The sequence below is a fragment of the Mastomys coucha genome, unplaced genomic scaffold, assembly GCF_008632895.1.
Source record: "Mastomys coucha isolate ucsf_1 unplaced genomic scaffold, UCSF_Mcou_1 pScaffold22, whole genome shotgun sequence".
Classification (NCBI taxonomy): Eukaryota; Metazoa; Chordata; class Mammalia; order Rodentia; family Muridae; genus Mastomys; species Mastomys coucha.
The window spans coordinates 258,476,113-258,496,405 of NW_022196905.1; the positions used below are offsets into that span (position 1 = coordinate 258,476,113).

A 20,293-nucleotide genomic window follows, 5' to 3' on the forward strand; every position below is an offset into this window, starting at 1 on the left:
TGTGTGTCTGGAGGTGGCGTGTATTTGTAATTCTGGCACTGAGGAAACAGAGACAGGAGGATGCTCAGAACTCTGTGGCAGCCTAGCCTACTTGCTAAGTGCCAGGCAAATAAGAGACCCTGTTCCTAACATCCTCCCCACAAAAACGTGGGTGGTACCTGAGGCTGATCTCTGGCCTTCACACATATACGTACACGGGTGCACAAAAGCCAGCCAGTGTCCCACAGTTGATGCTGTCCTGTGAGCCACAGCTGATCCAGTCCAAGGTTGCCTTGGGTTGGGCTAGCCACTGGCCCTACTTCATCTTAGGCACTTAAGAACCTTTATTCTGGCTGAAGCAGGATCGCCATGAGTTTGAGGCCAGCCTCCACTGCAGTGAATTCTACCTCTACTGGAACATATAACGAGAAACCAAAAAAAAGTATTATTCTAAGAAGGGGTCTGAAGGCTTCCCTAGGCCGCTGATGACGAAAGGCTTCCACAGCCTTACTCTAGAGTGTTCTAAGCTTCTTTGGTTCCCGTGTTTCAAGCAGGGCAGTGTGAGGCATGGGGGCTGCTTGGAGCATAGTATGTATTGATTCATGTTTTCTTTTCCAGCAAATACAAGCCATCTAGCTCCTTCACTGTGTCCAAAGTGAAAGGTAAGTGGGCCAGGCCCCGAGGGAGCAAAAGTATGTGTGGGCCTGGGATTGCCCAGGAAATTCCCCTTCCTTGGTCCCTTGCTTTATAGTTACCATGTCGGCCTGAGGCACTGTTCCCAGAAAAGCTCTGTGAGGGGGAGTCCTAACAGCCACTTCTCTCACTGGTTTCTAAGCACATCTGGATTTGAACTTGGCTGTAAATGGCTGAGTCAGAGACACAGGATCATGGCTGCCATCTGAACACCACAGACATGGTCAGCGTCTTCTGTTTAAAAGCCTTGATGGGCGGAGTCACTGTCCCGGCAGGGATAGATGCCAGGGAGATCCGAAACAGAAGCAGGAGCCACTAGGGTCCCTTGGCTTCTCCATGTGGAGATGCAGAATCACACCTGAGGTTGGTCAAAGATGACAAAGCAGGGCACAGGTTTCAAAAGCAAGCGTCAGTGTTCAGAAGGGAGTGTGTGAGAGTCCCATGGAGAGACCAAGGGAGATGGATGTGCCTGCAGACACACTGGGCTGTGGGGCTGTCTGTGCTCTGCTGGCCTGTGAGTGTAGGCATGCAGCCTGAACAATCTGTCCACAGTCCTGTGAGCTATGGCCTGACACTTTCTCTCTGTCTCCTGTCCTCAGAGATGGCCGTGGACTGCCACACCACAGTCGCACAGCTGTGCCCCTTCGAGAAGCCGGCCACCCACTGCCCCAGGTAAGAGGGACTGAGACTTTTCTCCCGCAGTATCATCTTCTTGTGGGCCTGCCTGGGGTCTGGCTCAGTGTATGCCAGGCATGAGCAGAAAGCTCTGGGCTGAGTTGTACCCAAAAGTCAGGATTTTTTTTTACACTAAGCTGGAGACATCTAATTCCCACCTTCAGTCCCTCTAACCCAGATGATTGTCAGGTTAAGATCATTACCCATGATCCTTCACAGACACCAGAGCCTCAGGGGAGAGAGCGAGCTTTTCACATGGGAGCTTCCCTATCCAAGCTTTAGGGAATGTAACAGAAAGCAAGCTTATCCTATTGAGCCTTGACTTGCCACAAAAGAGTCTCCTTGTCTGAGGGACCCAGTTTCTAACGTTCCCAAAGAGCTCCTTGGAAAGAGGACACGGAAATGCCCCCCTTCCTGGACCCAGGAGAACCTGGATACATCTATTTGTTATAAGTTGTTCCCCTGTCAGAGAAGATGACCTCCGGCCAGAGCAAGACTCAGCCACACTGTAGCTGTGGTGTGGTGTGTGCCTTCAGCACCCTGAGCTAGACAGCCTTTGGATAAGTACAGCCACCTCTGGTGTTGGGTGAGCTGCTGTCCCAAGAGCCTGGGACCTGGAGACTGGATTCTGGAAAGGGCCAGAAGTGAATTCAGCCTGAGCCTCCCATCTCCATCCACACCCCTGTCTACACAGAGGGGGAGCCTATAAAGATTCTGTTAGGCACATAAGATTGGCTGGAGCATTCAAGGGGATGCCGCAGGCATTTAGTGGATTTCTTGAGTGTGACAGAGAAAGAGAAGGAAAATGGCAGGAAACAGAAATGAGGAAAACCTTGTCAGAGTCTACCAGGTTTGAGAGTTCTCAGACTCTTGAATTGTGTTTTTAAACCCATGTACACACACCCAACATCACACAGACACACACACATGCACATACACACACACACACACAGACATACACACATACCATACACACATACATATACACACACATATTCACCACACATATACACACCACACACATAGACATACTTACACACCCAACATAACACACACTTACACATCAGACACACATATATACACCACACATGCACACACACACATGCACACACACACACACACACACACACACACACACACACACACACACACTACTCTTTCCCTGCCTGTTCCTTCCATTCCTCCTCAAGAGCTGCCTCAGCCCGCCTGATTGACTTCCTTCCTGCCAAGCATCCTGCCTGTATCTGGGCCAGGTGGCTTTCGGCCGCCATCTTGGCTTTGTGGTTCCTGGGCTCAGCCTGTGGTAAACTGTTCCAGACAGACACAAAGGGCCTTTTCTTAGTCAAAGCTCATGCTTTTCTGCCTGGCATGGGGCTTGCCAGCCACCTGGGGCCCTCCTACTCTTCAGTCTGAGGAGCCCTCTTCAACCCTGGGGCCATCATTGGGCTGAGGCCATGAGTTCCATGGTAATCCAATCCTTTCTGCCTCAAGTTATCAGTGTCCTTCTTGAAACATTCTGAGTCACTGAGGTGAGGGCTCCCCACCCTTCCTCTCCACATAGGGAAGTAGCCTTAAAAACTCTACTGATAATGATCAACACCCTGCCAACACCCAGGTAAGGAAGGTGCTACACCACAGTCCAACACGCCTGTCCTGGGGCCCTGTTCCTTTGCTTTATTTCTCTGTGACCTTCACTCTGGGATTTTTGAGTTCTACATGCATGGTTAAATAAAGGCAAGGATGTGTTTCCCACAGCCACGGTGGGGGACAGTTGCTTCCCTTCCTTCTGTGCTAGCCTTGGTCCTGGGCCCTGTGTGTTGGAGGACGTGCTCCGGCCCTGAGCTATGACTCCTTGGTCTGTGTCCCATCTGCATACTAGCAAGATGGCTCAGTGAGTGGAGGCACTTCTTGCCAAGTCTTATAACCTGAGTTCAATCCCCAGGACCCATATGGTGAGAGAACCAACTCCTGCAGGTTGTCCTCTGACCTCTACACATAAACTGTGGCATGTATATAGTTCATACACACACACACACACACATAAACTGTGGCATGTATATAGTTCATACACACACACACACACACACACACACACACACATGCACGCACGCACTCACACAAGCACATGTGCTATGATTGCCTCTCATTTCCAGAATCCAGTGTCCTGCACACTGTGGAGAGGAGCCGTCCTATTGGGCCCCTGTGTATGGAACCAACATCTACGCTGACGTGAGTAACCTAACTTCCTCAGTGGCTACCTCAGAATCCCAGTCCCAAGGTGTGGAAGCTATGACCTGAGATCTCATGCCACAGCCTGTGGCTATACTCAGCCAATCAGTTCCCGCAGCCATGGCCCCGGCATCCCATCCAGAGATGGGCCTGATTCCCACCTGTCTGTCTGTCTTTGTGAATGGAAGCTCTAGCGTGTTTCCTCTTGCCTAGATGGTCTTTCCTGGTTTGAAGAGCTTTACATTTCATAGGTTTCATTTTCTCAGCTATTTACTTACTGCCATAGTTAGGGTCTCTATTGCTCTGATAAGTACCGTGGCCAAAAGCAACTGTGGAAGAGAGGCTTTATTTCAGCTTACAGCTCTCAGGTCATAGACCATCACTGAGGGAAGTCAGGGCGGAGACTCAAGGCAGGAACCGACTGTACACTGCTGGCTGCTCCCATTGTTTGCTTTCTTATAGAACTCAGGGCCACCAGCCCAGGAGCTGCACTGAGTGAGCCTAGGGTGAGCTGGGTCCTCCCACATCCATTACTGAATCTAGGAAATGTCCTACAGACTTGTTTTTACAGGCCCATCTGATGCAAGCATGCTCTCATTTGAGAGTCCATCTTCCCAGATAACTCTAGCTTGAGTCAAGTTGACCTAGAAGGGGCCAGCACCTTTGCATGCCCCTGTATGTCTTTCACAGGTGTGGTTAACCCCCTACTGTCTCCTTTTGCCTTGTATGCTCTCAGCTATAAGCACATAGAAAACAATACCCTGCTTCCTTGTCCTTCCTTACTCAGAAGGGAAGGCCCAGTTTTGCTTTGTTGATTTTTCAGAGCTTAGCCTGTTCCCTCTGGGATCCAGGGCTTTGGGACACAGTGACCCAGAAGGGGCAAGCCCCTCCCCCGAGCCCGCTCCCCAGCTGCCCCAGCCTTGCCCTCACCCCCAACCCCTCCCCACAGCACACACAATTCCTTTGAGTTCTTTTGGTCTTCCTGAGTGGAAATCCCAGAGCCAGCCAGACTTGTCCAGCCCATGGTATCTTCTAGCTCTCCACCCTGCCAGCTGGTCAGATCATGTCTCCAGCTAATGCGTCCCTCACACTTTCCCGGTCCTCTGCAAATGGCTCTCTTCCCTCGCCACCACCATCTTTGTTTCCATTTGTCTTCAATTGTCCCAGATTCCTGTAGGCGTGAAGTCACTTAGTTCCTTAAGGCCAAAGTGGCCTTCATGACTAAGCCTTTTTCCTTGTCTTTTTTTTTTTTTTTCTTTATGAGGAAAAAAAAAAGCTTTCTGGAAAGCTGTTTAGCTGAAATTAAGTTCTGAAAGTTAGAATTTTTATGAAGAAGGAAAATACGATGTATTCATTGTTATGGCTCACCTAATAGGAAGCCCCAAGTTCCATCCTCAGAACTGAAAAAGGAAAAGAAACAGAGAAAGCAAAACAAGATAAACCCCAGACTGTGATTTTAAAATGCTTTTGGAATTAACAGAATAGACAAGAAACTATTTCGACCAGATACAAACCATTTAAAAAGTTGCCAGTTACCTGATAAGATACAACTCAAATTTAAATGGACTGAATGGAATAAAACAATTCTTCATGCAAGAGTATAAGAGATATACAGAAAAATGCAGATCTTTTTCATAAGAAGACATGAAAACAAAATCTGTATGCAACAAATAACGTAGCAACCGAACACATAAAGCAAAAAGTTAAAACAGGGCTGCTCTATCCCTCCTACTGCCTGTGTGTAGCAGCAGTGCTGTCCAGCTTTCCACTCAGTATCTGCTGTGTCTCAAGCTTTAGAAAAATGCCTTCTTTAGGAATCCTTATTATTTTGCAAAGGGAGAAAATAGGGCTTAGAACAGGCTGATCCAAATACCACAGTGAACACACGGCAAAGCGAGACAGATTTACTCTCTCCCTTTCCTCTTATTGGGCCTTCTTTATGCTTATCTGTACCTTCTTGACAGGAGCAGGCATGAATGAATGAAGTCTTTAATGAATGTATCTTCTTGAGCTTTGAGCCTTGGAAGTGGCAGGGCTTCTGTCTGGGCCTGGCATACGGTAATGGCTCCGTATTTGTTGGACAAAAAGATACTGCAGTTGTTGATGCTAAAAACCCTTCAAACAGAAGGTAGGAAAGAAAGAGAGAGGAGAAAATAGAGAGGGGGAGGGAGAGAGAAAAGAGGGGAGAGAAAGAGGGGGAGAGGGGAGAGAGAGAGAGAGAAAGAGAGAGAAGGGGAGGGAGGGAGGGAGGGAAGGAGAAAGAGAGAGAGAGAGAGAGAGAGAGAGAGAGAGAGAGAGAGAGAGAGAGAGAGGTGCGAGCCATGGGCAGGAGGACGGAGCAAGAGTGTGCCTTCTTCCCTAGGTTCTGCTGGCCTGTGTTTCTAGGTCACTTTATATTCTGGGAAATGAGGCTGCCTCTTGGAAAATGTCTGTTTAGCTAAGAGATTTATTTTGGGAGTGTAGTCTCCAGACCTTTGAAGGGCCTCCGAGTGCCACGGATACAGCCATTTGCAGAGTGCCTGTCCTGGCTGCAGCTCCCTTTGTGGTGAGCTGCAGGCAGGATTGTCCGGGTGTGGCTCAGACATCAGAGCCGAGGTCAAGAGGCCCGAGCTGGCCCCAGGCAGGGGAATTACCCATGTGGATTTCTTTCCCCACTGAACCTCAGTTTCCTTGCTCATCCTCTGGGCCTCATCTGCCACTCAAACAAACTCCCATTGTGTGGGCATCAGGATCCCAGAGAGGAGCAGTGTTTGGAGGAGCTTCCCAGCCCCTCCACAGCTGTCCTTACCCAGTGGACCAGAGTAGAGCTGCAGAACTTGCATTTGAACACGCTCCCCGGGGCATGGAATGCTGGTGGTTGTAGGCTGCTGAGGAAGTGCCTTGGAACTCGAGGAGAGTCCTTGAGAGTTTGGAGTCCTGGAGATGGTGACAGTGGGTTTGGCAGTCTACAGACAGTGGCCTTTGTCTATGGCAGTTGCTGTGCAATAAGTCATGTGCAGCCCTGAACCTTGCTTGGGGAAACACAGCAGCCATCACTCTTCACTGTCCCAGGCTGTGGGACTATGGCTCTGCTGCCCTCAGGTGACCCTTAACCTCCCATCTGCTGAGAGAGATCATTAATGACCAATGAGCCCCGTGACCTTGTGGGCTTGTGATGTCAGAGTGAGTGACAGGCTGGGCACACCTCCAGGGCCACCTTTGCTGGTGGCACGGCACATTGAGCAGTAGATACGGCCTGCCCTGGGTCCCAGAGCTGCCGAATGCCAGGGCTGGCCAGTAAGCCTCTAAGATCACAGGGATTGTTGCGAAATGGCCCCGAATTAATGTTGAGCCAGCATGAGTGGAGAGTAGACACCCTCTGCATGTGGCAGGGGAGGCAGGGGAAGGATGTGTGTCTGTCTGTCAGTCGTCAGAGATGTGAGCATCACCAGGCATGAGAGGTGAGAGTGGCCTGCCATGCATCCAGGAAATGTGGGTGTCATGGTATCTGGAATTCCTCAGGGGAGGGAATGAAGGGCACAGCCACGGCCTCTTGGCTTCTGGAGAAGACTCCTCTCTCATGGGGTGAGTGTGCAACCCCAGGGGACTTGGAGACGACTAGGAAGTCTTTCCTGGCACTTGCCCCAGCGGAAACGGATGCCTTGCTTATGGAAACAGCAGCCCCTAGACAAGACAAAGGTCTCTGAGGGGCAGACACAGTGACTGGCCAGTTGCCAGTCAGCGCAATAAGCCGTTTGTGTCCATTCGTAGAATGAGCCTCTGAGAAGTGGTTTTCTGCGGATTCTGAAACTGAGTCATGGTTTGGTGTCCCCAGAGTCCCCACCGGTCTTAGGGACAAATGCGGGTCTGTTGCTTCTTAACCTTTTGCAGCGCAGACCTCTTTGGGAACTGGGACTTGTGCATCCTACTTTAAGGGAGGGACTTGTGCATCCTACTTTAAGGGAGGAACTTAAAAATGCTTCTCCATGAAGACAGGGTGACTAGCCATGCTGCCATGCTCAGGATTGGAACCAGACCCTGCCAGTTACCACCAGCCTGACAGGCCTCTCTGCCCAGGGCCACTTGGGGATAAGTATCCTGTTCACATCATTGGTTGACTGAAGAAGACAAGATGTGTCATCATAGTGTTAAAGACCAGGCCTTTGGCTTTTGAGCCTTGAGTGCGGGAGTGCTGGAGTGGCTGCTGAACTTTCCAGCCTTGGGAAACCATTCTAATTGCCCAAAGGGCAGGGCAAATTTTCCTGAGTCTATGCAATGCTGATTTCTCCCTAAATGGAGAGAGCACCCATAGACCAAAGAAAGAATTCCATCCAGGTTCAGCCTGGTGAACCAGTGAGTTTATTGGGGTTATGTATAATACTGTGGGTGACTCACAGGCCACCAGGAAGTCCCAAAGATGGTATTTAGGCAGGTATACCAGTGAAAAGTCCCCTGGAGTGGCTCAGGATTATACAGGAAGAAATCCCACCCAGTCAATTAACTCTTTAACCTCTGGATAACCTCAAGAAGTAGGGGGTCTCTAAGGATCCTGGGAGCCCCATCCCTTATGCTGGAATGTCCACAGGCCGGACTATGTGAAGGTCTCATGTAATGATCGAAGCAGCTTTGACTGAAGATGGCCATGGTCAATCAACCCTGGAGGAAATGGCCACACACCTTCTTGAGTATCATGGTTTTGGAGGACAGATGTCAACCAGATGGAAGCAGGTTCTCCCAGGAGTGCCTCTGTCACAGCTCTGGGAGGTAGCACTCTACGGTGTGATCATCTACTCACATACCTCTGGGGATGGCGGGCTACCTAGCTGACTCGCTCTTCAGTGCAGAAAGAGGTCAAGCCACAGAGCCAGTGCCCTGGATGCTACTCATCTCCCCAGGCCACCCGCGTGCCTTGGCTCCTGGCCTATTCAATGTCAGCAATGGCCCGGGAGTCTTATGTGTTCCAGCTTTGAGCCTTTCCCTGTTACAGGACACTGTGATGTCAGTGGGCCACCGAGATAAACCTGGTAATCTGCTGCCCTGGCATCCTTAACTTAATCCCATCTGCAAAACCCCTTCTGCCGTTCCCAGGTCTGGGGATTAGGCTGTGGTCATCTCTGGGGACCATTGTTATGCTGACCCCACCCTCACCCTGGCTTCAGATGGTGTCCACAAATCTCAAGTGGCTTTGGCAAAGTGACTGTATGCCCAGCTGGCTGGCCTGAGAAATAGGAATAATGGCTGCCACCCGCTTTGTTAGATCAAATGGGGTAATATGCCTCAACTGGGACTGAGATCCAGTCGGGGCAGGACGTGATCATACTGGGCAGGAGATGGGTCCTCCCTATGCCAGTTAGCTCAGCTCCAGTGTGTGCATCTGAGACCTTCATGTGTGCATTATCTTCACAAAAAGACTGCAGCTGGTCCCATGGAACAGCAGAGATGGAGACCATGGTCAGGGAGTGCAGTTTTAAGGCAGGGCACTTGGCTAGTATGCTTGAGGCTTCGGGTTCCATCTCCAGCACACCGAGAGAAAGGATGAAATCCATAGTCTAAACCACAAGGCTGACACCACCCGAGGAAAGCACCGTGGACATAGCCGGGGAGGTAGCTCTGCTCCGCAGCTCTCGGCCTTAGATGAACATCAGACATCCTGGTCCTGGGCTGGGACCACTCTGGATGGTCCTGCTTCTAGGTGAAAAGTAACAGATGTGTCCTGCCGATCTTCTATCCCATGAGCCTTGGACTTGACTCTGAAGCGGCTCAGTCGGCACCAGCCTGGTGTACACTAAACAGTTGAGAGTATTCACCTGTGTCCACGATGCCCTGAGTCACTGCATACCAACCACCTTAGCCTGCTTTCTCCTCCTGGGCCACGACGTGTGCTCACTCCTACCTTGGGGCCTTTGCACAGTCTCCTCCCACTGCCTAGAATCCTCCATTCACAGACATCCACATGGGTGCAACTGGAATGTCTCTGTCCCTAGTCTGCCCTCCACTACTCTGGAGCAGCCCCTTACAGCCAGCCGCCACCTCATGACCTGGTTTTATTTCCCTCACAGATCTCACTCGTGTGTTTGTTTCTTAGCTCCCTCGCCTCCATGGCAGCAGGCTCTTCGTTAGGTCCCTGCTAAGTCCCCCAGGGTCAGGCACACAGTGTGACCACTCTGAAAGGTGTCTGTGGGAAGAGAGTAGACTTTGGATGAGTGACAGAGCATGTTCTCTGAGGGACATTCTGGAACTGAGGTCATGTGGGATGTTCCCTGGGGTCCGCGTGATTGGCAGCACCAGGACCTAGGTCCTGGCTCTGACACACAGCCTTCTGTCCCTGCAGACTTCCAGCATTTGTAAGGCGGCTGTGCACGCAGGTGTCATCGTCGATGAGGTTGGTGGTTATACAGATGTGATGCCTGTGGACAAAAAGAAGAGCTACGTGGGCTCCCTTAGGAACGGGGTGCAGTCAGAGAGGTAAGACTGGCCCTCAGGCCTGGCAGCTTCTTACTTTTCAAAGCTGGTTAGTTCATCATTACCACCGTGTCAAGCCTACAATCCTCTCTCTGTTCATCTTTTTGCTTTCCAGGTTTTCCTTTTCTAATTCTGATGTTTGCTCTGTGGAAAATGTAGAAATATTAGATATTCCTGGGTCCTAGCATCTGTCTTCTGTCCATCACCTGGGAAAACTGCTATGCTTTTTTTCTTGGCGTGTAGGCTTCTACCTCTTATTTCCCATGTGTGCACATGTGTGTGCATGTATGTATATGCTTATGCCTGTGTGTATACATGTGTTTGTTTGCACACATGTGCATGCATGCATACATGTGTATATATGCACATACATGTACATGAATACATGTGTCCAAGTGTGTGCATGTGTGTATATGTCTACACGTGTGTACATACATGTGCGCACACATATGCATGTATACATGTGTGTACATGCACACATATATGCATGTGTGTATGTGTGTGTGTGTGCATCTATCCCATAAGACATAGGGAACCAAGTTCTACTTCCCCAACAGCTCTGAAAGCTGCACATATACAATAGAAATGATCTCTGACAGTATAGTGTTAAAAGCTGTATGGGAATGCAGGACTCTGCCGTCTTTCTCCGTCTCTACCTGCCTGTGCTTTGAGTGACTGTCACCTCAGCCTGGTAGGCTAGTCTCCCGCTAAGTTGTTTTTATCTCCTCTGTGAAGTGAGTACAAGACCAAGGGGCTGTCACACCCACTCCTCCCTGCAGCTGCATCTATGTTTGGTATTTCTGCCATCTTCCCTGGCCTCATGGGATGGATGACAAGTCATTGAGACAGGACCTGGTGGTGACAGGCAGAAGTAAGGGCCTTGGTGACAGCTTTGGGTTTGCTCTTATGCAATCACAGGGCTAACTTCCTGTCCCTGCTGTGTCTGCTGGCTGGAGTTGGGTGCATATGGCTCTAGGCACTTTACCACTATCGAGGGCCATTCCCACTTTGAGGCCTGATAAGCACCCTTCTTGTGGGACACTGACACATACCTCAGGTGTACTCTTAGATTCCCCAGCTGACCTCTGAGGCTTTAGCATGACTTTCTAGAATGTTCTTCAGGACAGCCTCTGGTACAGGCCCTTTGGCTATTTTGTTCGTGTTGACCCTATTCTGTGGAAATGAATTGCAAAACCCATTTCCCATGTGGTTTCCTCCTGAGGGCACGCACTTCAGAAAAGGCCATTTCCTCCACTCTAGCCTTGGTAAGGGATTGTCAGACCTTCCTAATGCAGATAGAGTTGAGGGCCAGGCTCACACCGATACACCCTAACTGGCACAGCTTTTCTTTCTCGTGATTCTGGAGGCCGCAGAGGTATGAGCTCGTGAGGCTGTGTATGCTGCTTTCTTGTGTTCTCAGATATCCCAGGTCTGTCTCTCTCCCGGGCTGTGTGATGGGCCTAGTGAATCCTGTAAGTCTCAGGATCTTCCTAAGCCTTGTGAGGCTCATTCCTCCCCCCAAGGAGGGAAAGTTGTGATTGGGAATCAAAAGCGACACAGTAGAGCAGCTCCTACGAAGTAGATGACGGGGTCCAGCAACCCTGGCTGCTCTCTCCAGTTGTTCCAAACCCTGAAAAATGGGTCCTTTTTACAGGACTTAGGTGGCTTCACTTCTAGAGCCACATGAGTTGACATGAAGCCCTCATACATTCCCTTCTCCTGACACAGTGGGGCTCTTTAGTCCATATTCACCCCTGTGGCTTCCTCCACACGGGTGGGGGGGTCCTCACATTTTCAGGCACTGGATCCATCAAGGAGTGTGAAGCTGGATCTCTGTCCTGGGATGTGGGCCCGGCCATCTGGTAGGGACAGACAGAAGTAAGAACAGGTCACTGTTGGTAAAGGACCGGAAGCTTGGGCTCTCCTTGGCCACAAGGCTCCAGCAGAAATGTTTGGGCACGGCAGACATGCTTGTGTCTTTCTTAGGCATCCTTGATGCTTGAAATGACGTGACTGGAAGGTCCTGGTAGTCTGTCCCAGTGAATCGCAGGAACTGGTTTTAGACCCAGAGGGTGGGTTGTTCCCAGTAGCTGCTGAGACCTGAGAGGGGTCAGAGATGGTCCCAATGGTTATTAAGTTATAGGACATTCTGTGGCCAGTGTTTTCCAAATAGCATTTTATTTCTAATTAAAATAATTTTATTTATTTTTACATCTATCGTGTGTATGTGTGTGTGTGTGTGTGTGTGTACTCGTGTTCACAGCAGCATGTAAAGGTCCGAGGGCAACTCTTTCCTCCACCATGTGGGTCCCAGGGATGGAACTCACTTTGTCAGGCTTGGCAGCAAGCCGCTTTATCTGTTGAGCTATCCCACTGGCCCCTGTTATTTTCATTTTGTTCATTTGTGATAGGGTTGCACATAAACCAGGATGGCCTCCATCCTGTGTAGCTAAGGATGACCTTGAACTTCTAATCTCCCTACCCCAACTTCCTAAATTCTAGGATTATTAGGCCCATGGTACCACTCCTCGCTTGGCAAACAACATTTTAAATCCTGAGTGGCATGGGGCGCTGCCGACACTGGCCGATGTGACAGCTTAGATTTCACAATGGTCTTCTTGGGGAAGGAGGTTTCCTGGAAGTTGTGAAAGGTGGGTGTGAGGTTTGAGTCTCCAGGACAGCCTGTTCTCTACCAGACTTGCGGCTGACACCGGCTGAGCAGCATCCTTACAAAGAGCAGGCACCCAAATAGATGTCTGTCGGCCTTGGGCTCTTCCTAAACCAGGGCAGACAGGGCTTTCCCAGTCACCTGCCTTGAACAGTAAACCGTCAGCAGGGGGTGTGTAAAGACAGGCTGAAGACAGGCTTTTACTTAGCTGTGGAATTGTTTAGTCAAAAGAATGAGCAGCTTTCCTGGGCTGAGGAAGGGCATGGATAACAGATACAGTCTCCATCCCAATGGTCAACAGACACACCACCTCGAGTGCCACAGGCCCCAGCAGCTCTAGTAGCCTCCGTGAAAAGTGGAGAGATGCTTGCTTGCATTTGATTTTAAGCCCAGTGCTTCAGTTATCTCTCAAGAGTGAGGACTTGGGCAAACTTGGATTTTCAAGTGAAAAACGAGGCTCAGAGAAAGGGTTACAAATGGGGTCTGCTTGGGGGTCGTTTTGGTTTTTTTTGTTTTTTGTTTTTTTTTTGGTTTGGGTTGGGTTTGTTTTTGTTTTTATTTTTGTTTTCCCCAAGGCAGGATCTCATTATTGCATCTTAAAAAGCTCAGGCTAGCCCAGAGCTTGTGATCCTCCTGCCTCAGGCTCTCAAGTGCAGACTTTGACAGTCTCTGTCAGTGCTGGGGTGAGACTTGGTCCAGCTGGGTGGCACACACATATCTGCCTAGGAGGAGAGCTGCCTGTGTGTGCATAGAGACTGTTCTCCCGTCCATTTCCCTCCCGCCCTCCTCCCCTCCCTCCCTCCCTCCCTCCCTCCCTCCCTCCCTTTCTACACTGGATTGTACCTAGGGTCTCACTATGTTAGGCCAGCACTCTCATTCCTGATCTATATATCCAGCCTCTCTTTTTTGCATTTTATTTTTGGGACAGTTTCTCCCTTAGTATCACGGGCTGAACCTGAATATACTTTGTAGCCCAGATAGAGCTTGGACCAAGGATCCTCCAGCCTCAGCCTCCTGAGTAGCTGGGAAGACGGGCCTGCTCACCAAGCCCAACTTCAGTATCTCTTAGCAATGATGAGGCAAGCTCTCCTTTCCAAGGCCAGAGTCATGGACCTCTGTGTCCCAGGATTCCATGACTGCTGAGGCCAGCTGCCAACCCATGGAGGTGCAGGTTGTGCTGCTCCAGGAGCAGCTGTCCTCTCTCTCACTCCAGGCTGTGCTGGAAGGTTCCAAATGGCAAGAGCTCTTCCTCTCAGATGAAAGCTCTGCTGGGCTGCTCCGCCTGCTCTGGAGGTCTGATTCCAAGGGCCTCTGCAGAGACCCAGACCAGCTGTGCCCTGGCCTTCAAGCAGGCCTCCCTGTCCCCCTCCTCTTTTGTCCTTTGTAGGTTTCCAGAGGCTTTTAAGAGGTAGTAAAAACAGTGTGTGTGTGTGTGTGTGTGTGTGTGTGTGTGTGTATGGAGTGTGTGTGTGTGTATCCATGGAGTATGTTTATATCCATGGAGTGTATGTGTATGTGTCTATAGAGTTTATGTGTGTGTCCATGGAGTGTGTGTATGTGTATACATATATATATACACACACATATATATGTATATATAATTATACACATATATCACATATATATGTATATATACATATATATGTGTGTGTGTGTGTCTATGTAGTGTGTATATATGTATATGTGTATGTGTGTGTGTATCAGAGAATGTGTTTGTCCATGGAGCATGTTTGTGTGTGTACCATGGAGTGTGTGTACCATAGAGTGTGCGTGCATATGTCCTTGGAGTTGTATGTATGTACTGTGGTATATATGTGTGTGTCCATGGATGAGTGTGTGTGTGTGTGTGTGTGTGTGTGTGTGTGTGTGTGTGTGTATCCCATGGATGAGTATGTGTGTATGTACTGTGGTGAATGTGTGTATATCCATGGATGAGTATGTGTGTGTGTGTCTGTGTGTCCATAAATGAATGTGTGTGTCCGTGTGTCCATGGATGAGTGTGTGTATCCATGGATGAGTGTGTGTGTGTGTGTGTGTGTACTGTGGTATATGTGTATGTGTCAATGGATAAGTGTGTGTGTATATCCATGGATGAGTGTGTATGTGTATGTGTGTGTGTGTGTGTGTGTGTGTGTGTGTGTTGTCAGAGGACAGAGATAAGGAGTCAGTTCTCTCCTTCCACCTTGTTGAGGCAGGGCCTTACTTCTTTCTGCTGAGCAGAGTAGAGTACTCCAGACTAGCTGCCTGTGAGCTATGCGAGAATTCTTGTCTCTCTCTTACATTTATCTGTGGGGATCCAGGGAATACAGAGGAGTTCCAGCACATTGACCTCTTACTTGGGTTCCAGGGATCAACCTCAGCTTATCAGGCTGTGCAGCTAACTCTCTCACCTGCTGAGCCATCTCCTGGGCCATGATAATTTTTATATATATATATATATATATATACACACACACACACACACACATACACATACATATATACACACACATATATGTATATATATACATATATTTACATATATTCATGTATATATTAGACAGGGTCTCACTGTAATAGTTTTAACTGGCTTAGAACTCCCTGTGCAGACCAAGCTGGCCTCATAATCAGAAATCTGCCCACCTCTGCCATCTGGGTGCTAGGATTAGAAGGGCATGCCGCCATGCTTAGTCTGCACTTGTTTTGGAGAGGGGACTGGACTGGCAGCAGGGCTGAGCACTCTGGGGATGTTTCGCCACACTGCCTCACGGCACCCTCTCACCAAGCACATCCTGCTTGCTTACCATGGTGGTGTCATATCCGGCTGCTTCCTTCCTTCCCCATCCATCTTTCTGAACTAATCAGATGAGGAACATCTTTGTGCAATCCCACACACTCCCAGCAGGTCCCTTAAGTAACTTCCTTTTAGTGAATGGCCCCAGCCACCACCATGCCCTCTTCAAGGCTGCACCTGTCTTCTGTGGAGCTTTTCCTGCCAATGGCTTCCTGCTGTGCTAGGAACCTGCCAGTGCCCAGACACCTCTCTCCACCTCATAGTGTCCTCCCCTGGCACATATCCCACCATGGTCTTTCCTTGTTTTAGAATGTGTGGAGGCCATTTCTACCCCAAGGCCTTTGTACTTGCTGACTTCTGACCCCGAGCCTTCTCAGCTCCCTGTTTGCCTGTGGCTGATCCTTTCTGCCCTTCAGATCTGAAGACACGTGATCCCCTGGCAGGCATCCTTCTCCCTCCTGACACTGCCCTCCTCCAGATCTGGCCTGCCTATTTCTTTCCCAGGTCATTACTCTATGTAATTTCCTTGCACATGTCTGTCTGGTGTAAGCTCCTTGAAGGCCTAGATAATCCATCTATTTTGTTACCATCCCCCACAACATGGGAACACCAAGCCTAGCTTGTACTAGGTCTGCAGTGAACAGTAGTTGAGTGATAGACAAATCGTTAGTCCAGCAAGTCATTTAGAACTATATGAGAGATTTTGGATGCTTTTTTTTTAAAAAATCAAATTCTTTAATACCCTTTATGAAAGCTGATTATCCCAAGGACTCAGTAGATGGCTAGGCAGGTAAAGTATGCACAGCAAGCATGGGGACCCGAGTTCAGATCCCCAGCACCCACATAAAGCTGGGCATGATAGTGCATGTTATAAGGAAGATGGAGAGAGGCCTATTCCTGGAGGCTTTCTTGCCATCCAGCCTTGCCAAAGGGCTAACTCCAGCTTCATTGAGAAACCCTGTCTCAAAAGTAAAGTGGAGAGCAATTGAGAGAGATACCCAATGCCAGCTAGTGGTTCATGCTCACCCCGACTCCCCCCTAATTTTATACAAACAACCTCAAAGTGCTTCAGCTATGCTTTCTCCAGATATTTGTGTGTGTGGAGGGGGGGGCACAAGCTGACCATAAAGAGCATCTGAGAGCTGGGTTTGTGAAAGGCAGGGGTAGGGAGAGATTATGATTTCTCACACCCTCCGCACCTTCCTCAGCGTGTGCCTGACCTGTATGTTAAGCTTCGTGTTGTGGCTTCAGGAAGAGAGCAGAGGGACCAGCATTCACATGGACCCCTCTGCTGGGCTCCCGGCTACAGGGTGTGTAGATACTACCCTGAAGTGCTCTGTAGTACCAAGCAAAATGTTGGGTGCTCCAGCCAGGATCCTCCAGCCTGGTTGGCAGCCTCAGGCCTCTCTTACCACAGTTGCAGGTGCCAGCACCCAGCATCCCGCCAGAACTCTTTCCAGTTCCCTTCCCCCACGTGGCTTGCTCACGTGTGGGGCAGTCAGGGAACACGTGGCCCTGGGTGGTTCTCCTGACTACTCAGTGGACAGAGCCCTGGGAGCTGTTCAGCCTGAAACCCAAGGGGTAGAAGGCACTTTCTAGAAACCAGCACAGTTGCTGGGTGAGCCTGGCCACCCCTGACCCTCTGCTTGGCCTTGGCAGCCCCTGAGAGTATCCCACCATGTCCTGGTCTCACGCCTCTATCCCACACCATGTCGCTGAGCATGCTTATCTGATAAGTTTTTCCAGGGTTCAACCCCGGGGTAGCCAAGAGCATGAGGCTGCCACGGGGAAGGCAGAAAAACAAGCAGGAATTCCAAGCAGCTGTTCCCACAGAACTGTAGCTCTCTGGGCCGCCCAGGGCCTGCCTGGCCAGCTGTCAGGCCTAGGAGTTTGGTCCAATCTGGGTTCTCCCATTCCCGGCGGAGACCCTGCAGGAAACAGCATTGATAAATCGTGGTCAAGCTGTTCAGGCATCTTCATAAGATGCAGTATGCATGCTGTAACTGGGGACACACTTCCCCACTGAGACTAGGACCTCGCAGGTTAACAGGCCACCCCGCATGCCTCCTGCAGGAGGTACCAATTAGTTCGATGTTTACAAGAAACATTTTGGCTGCTGTCAAGTTCTCAGATGCACCCAGGCCTTTAATTTATTGTTATTATTATGATTATTTTTTGTGTGATGCTGAAGATGGAACCCAGAGCCTTGTGCTAAGTAAGCAACCCCACCAGTAACTATATTGCCATGTCCTCATGATGAATGCCAGGCTAGCATGGGCTACGCAGCAAGATTCTGTCTTCACGATCCTTATGCCTCGGCCTCCAGAATGTGCCACCACATTCGGTTCATTCCGGACTCTGATCTGACAACTCCAATCTCAGAGGCTTCAGGTCTCGCAAGTGGGTGCATGAAGCTTCTAGACAGTGGTGGCCTTGTCTGCCAATGAAATGACTAGAAAGAGCTCTGTCTCCATCTCTAGAGTCCCAGATAAATATAATATATAAGCCTATCAGGGTTCTCTGCAACTGAGAAAACAGAGTAGGAACATTCTAGCAGCCGAGCGGTGGTGGCACACGCCTTTAATCCCAGCACTTGGGAGGCAGAGGCAGGCAGATTTCTGAGTTTGAGGCCAGCCTGGTCTACAGAGTGAGTTCCAGGACAGCCAGGGCTATACAGAGAAACCCTGTCTCGAAAAATAAAAGCAAAGCAAAACAAAACAAAAAGAACATTCTAGCAAAGTATGGTAGCTCATGCTTGTAACCCTAGTACACAGAAGGCTGAGGTAGGAGGATTGCCACAGACAGGTTTGAGGTCAATCTAGGCTACACAGCCAGACCCCATCTCTGAAAACAAAGAAACAAAAATAAAACTCCAAGTTTTGCTATAAAGTGAAGAAAGGAAGAGTCAGATTAGTGTGTGTGTGTGTGTGTGTGTGTGTGTGTGTGTGTTTGCATCCACATGATGGTGGTGTAGAAGGATATGGCAACCCAAGCAGTGGAGGCCTTAGAGGAGAGGAGCTCACAGAGGAGCAGCATGATGAGAAAGGGTAGATCTCCTCTTCTACAGTTTACAGCTGTGCACAGCATGTCCCATGCACCAGCTAGGACTCTGCTTTTCCATTAAATATCTTAGTGTGTGTGTATGTGTGTGTGTTATGTGCTTGTGTGTGTATGAGGGTGTTTGTGAGTGTATATGTATGTTTGTGTATCTGAGTGTATATGTGTGTTTGTGTGTGTCTGCGTGTATATGTGTTGTGAGTGTATATGTGTATTTGTGTGTGAGTGTATATGCATGTATTTGTATGAGTGTATATGTGTGCACGTGCATGTTTTATGTATGTGTTTGTGTGTGAGTGTACATGTGTGTATGAGTATATATGTTTATGTTTGTGTGTTATATATGTGTGTGTTTGTGTGTGAGTATATATGTGTATGTGCGCATGCACACATGTGCATGCATGTACATGCACATGAAGTTCAGAGGGTCCAGGGATCAGGATCAGGCCCTCAGCTTCCAGAGCTCTGTCCACTGAACTTTTGCCTACTGAGTCACACTCTCAGCCTTTATTTTTCACTTTAATTCTGGTGTAAGGGGAGGCTCCCCGATGACAGTTGACATGTGAGACTGTGAAGCTGGGCCAGGGCTCCTAGCATGTCTGAGACCAGACGCAAGTAGATGGCAGGCCTAAACCTTAAAAGCTCTTAGAGGGAAGTAAGCTTGAGCTTGCGTGATTGTGAATGAGCTTTTGTCTTCTTAAATATAACACCAAAAGCATAATTGTGAAACAATGATAAATTTTAAACCTTTGTATTTTAAAAGACACCATTAAGAAAGTGAAGAGAAGAGGAATGGAGAGATGGCTCAGTGGTTAAGTGCCTTCTGCACTCTTGCAGAAGACCCGGGGTATCACACTGCCTGTAACTCTAGCTCCAGAGGTTGCAAATCCCTCTTCTGTCCTTCCACGCATGCACACAGTGCACATACAAACACTTGGGAACACACATGAAATAAAAATAAGGAAGTCTTTTTTTTGTTTTGTTTTTTTTTTGTTTTTTGTTTTTCGAGACAGGGTTTCTCTGTGTAACCCTGGTTGTACTGCAACTCACTCTGTAGACCAGGCTGGCCTCGAACTCCCAGATCCACCTGCTGGGATTAAAGGCATGTGCCACCACTGCCTGACTAAAAATAAGTAAGTCTTAAGAGAAGATGGAAAAGTAGACATCAAGTGTGTCTGCTCGGAGAGCAGGTTGTGTGGCAGCCAGCAAGAAGCCTGGATGGGAGCTGCCTTCGCATGCCTTTTGATCTCAGTACTCTGGGGTCAGAGGCAGGCGGATTTCTGAGTTCGAGGCCAGCCTGGTCTATAGAGTGAGTTCCAGGACACACAGAGAAGCCCTGTCTCAGAAAACAACAACAAAATCCTGGCTGTCTGCAGCCAAAGAGAGTGGCCTTACAGGAGGGCTTTGTGACTGGGCCCTAGGCCTGTGAGAAGATAAACTTCCTCTCAAAGGAAGGAAGAGAGGAAGAAAGAGCGGTAGGTTTCAGGTTTGGAAGGGAGGGAGAGAGGCCGGAAGTCTAACTACAGAATGGGAGAAAAAAATTCTAAATTGTGTATGTATTAAAGGATTTCACACATGTATGCATCTGTGTGTGTGAGCATGTGTGTGCCTGCATGTGGCCTGTGTGTGAACTCTCTCTTTTTTTAAAATTTTATTTATTTATTTTATGTATGTGAGTACACTGTTTTTGTCTTCAGACACACCAGAAGAGGGCATCAGATCCCATGACAAATAGTTGTGAGCCACCCTGTGGTTGTTGGGAATTGAACTCAGGACCT

At 49.1% G+C, this 20,293-nt stretch overlaps 1 protein-coding gene across 1 annotated transcript in view; it reads left to right on the top strand.

The window, feature by feature from the left end:
* The window catches only part of Crispld2 (cysteine rich secretory protein LCCL domain containing 2), a 61,974-nt gene that overhangs the window by 37,878 nt on the left and 3,803 nt on the right, over positions 1 to 20,293 (top strand). Inside the window, exons 11-14 of the mRNA XM_031341572.1 lie at positions 598 to 641; positions 1,272 to 1,344; positions 3,501 to 3,576; positions 9,887 to 10,020. Of these exons, the coding sequence (XP_031197432.1) occupies positions 598 to 641; positions 1,272 to 1,344; positions 3,501 to 3,576; positions 9,887 to 10,020 (327 nt within the window). The remainder of the gene's footprint in view (positions 1 to 597; positions 642 to 1,271; positions 1,345 to 3,500; positions 3,577 to 9,886; positions 10,021 to 20,293) is intronic.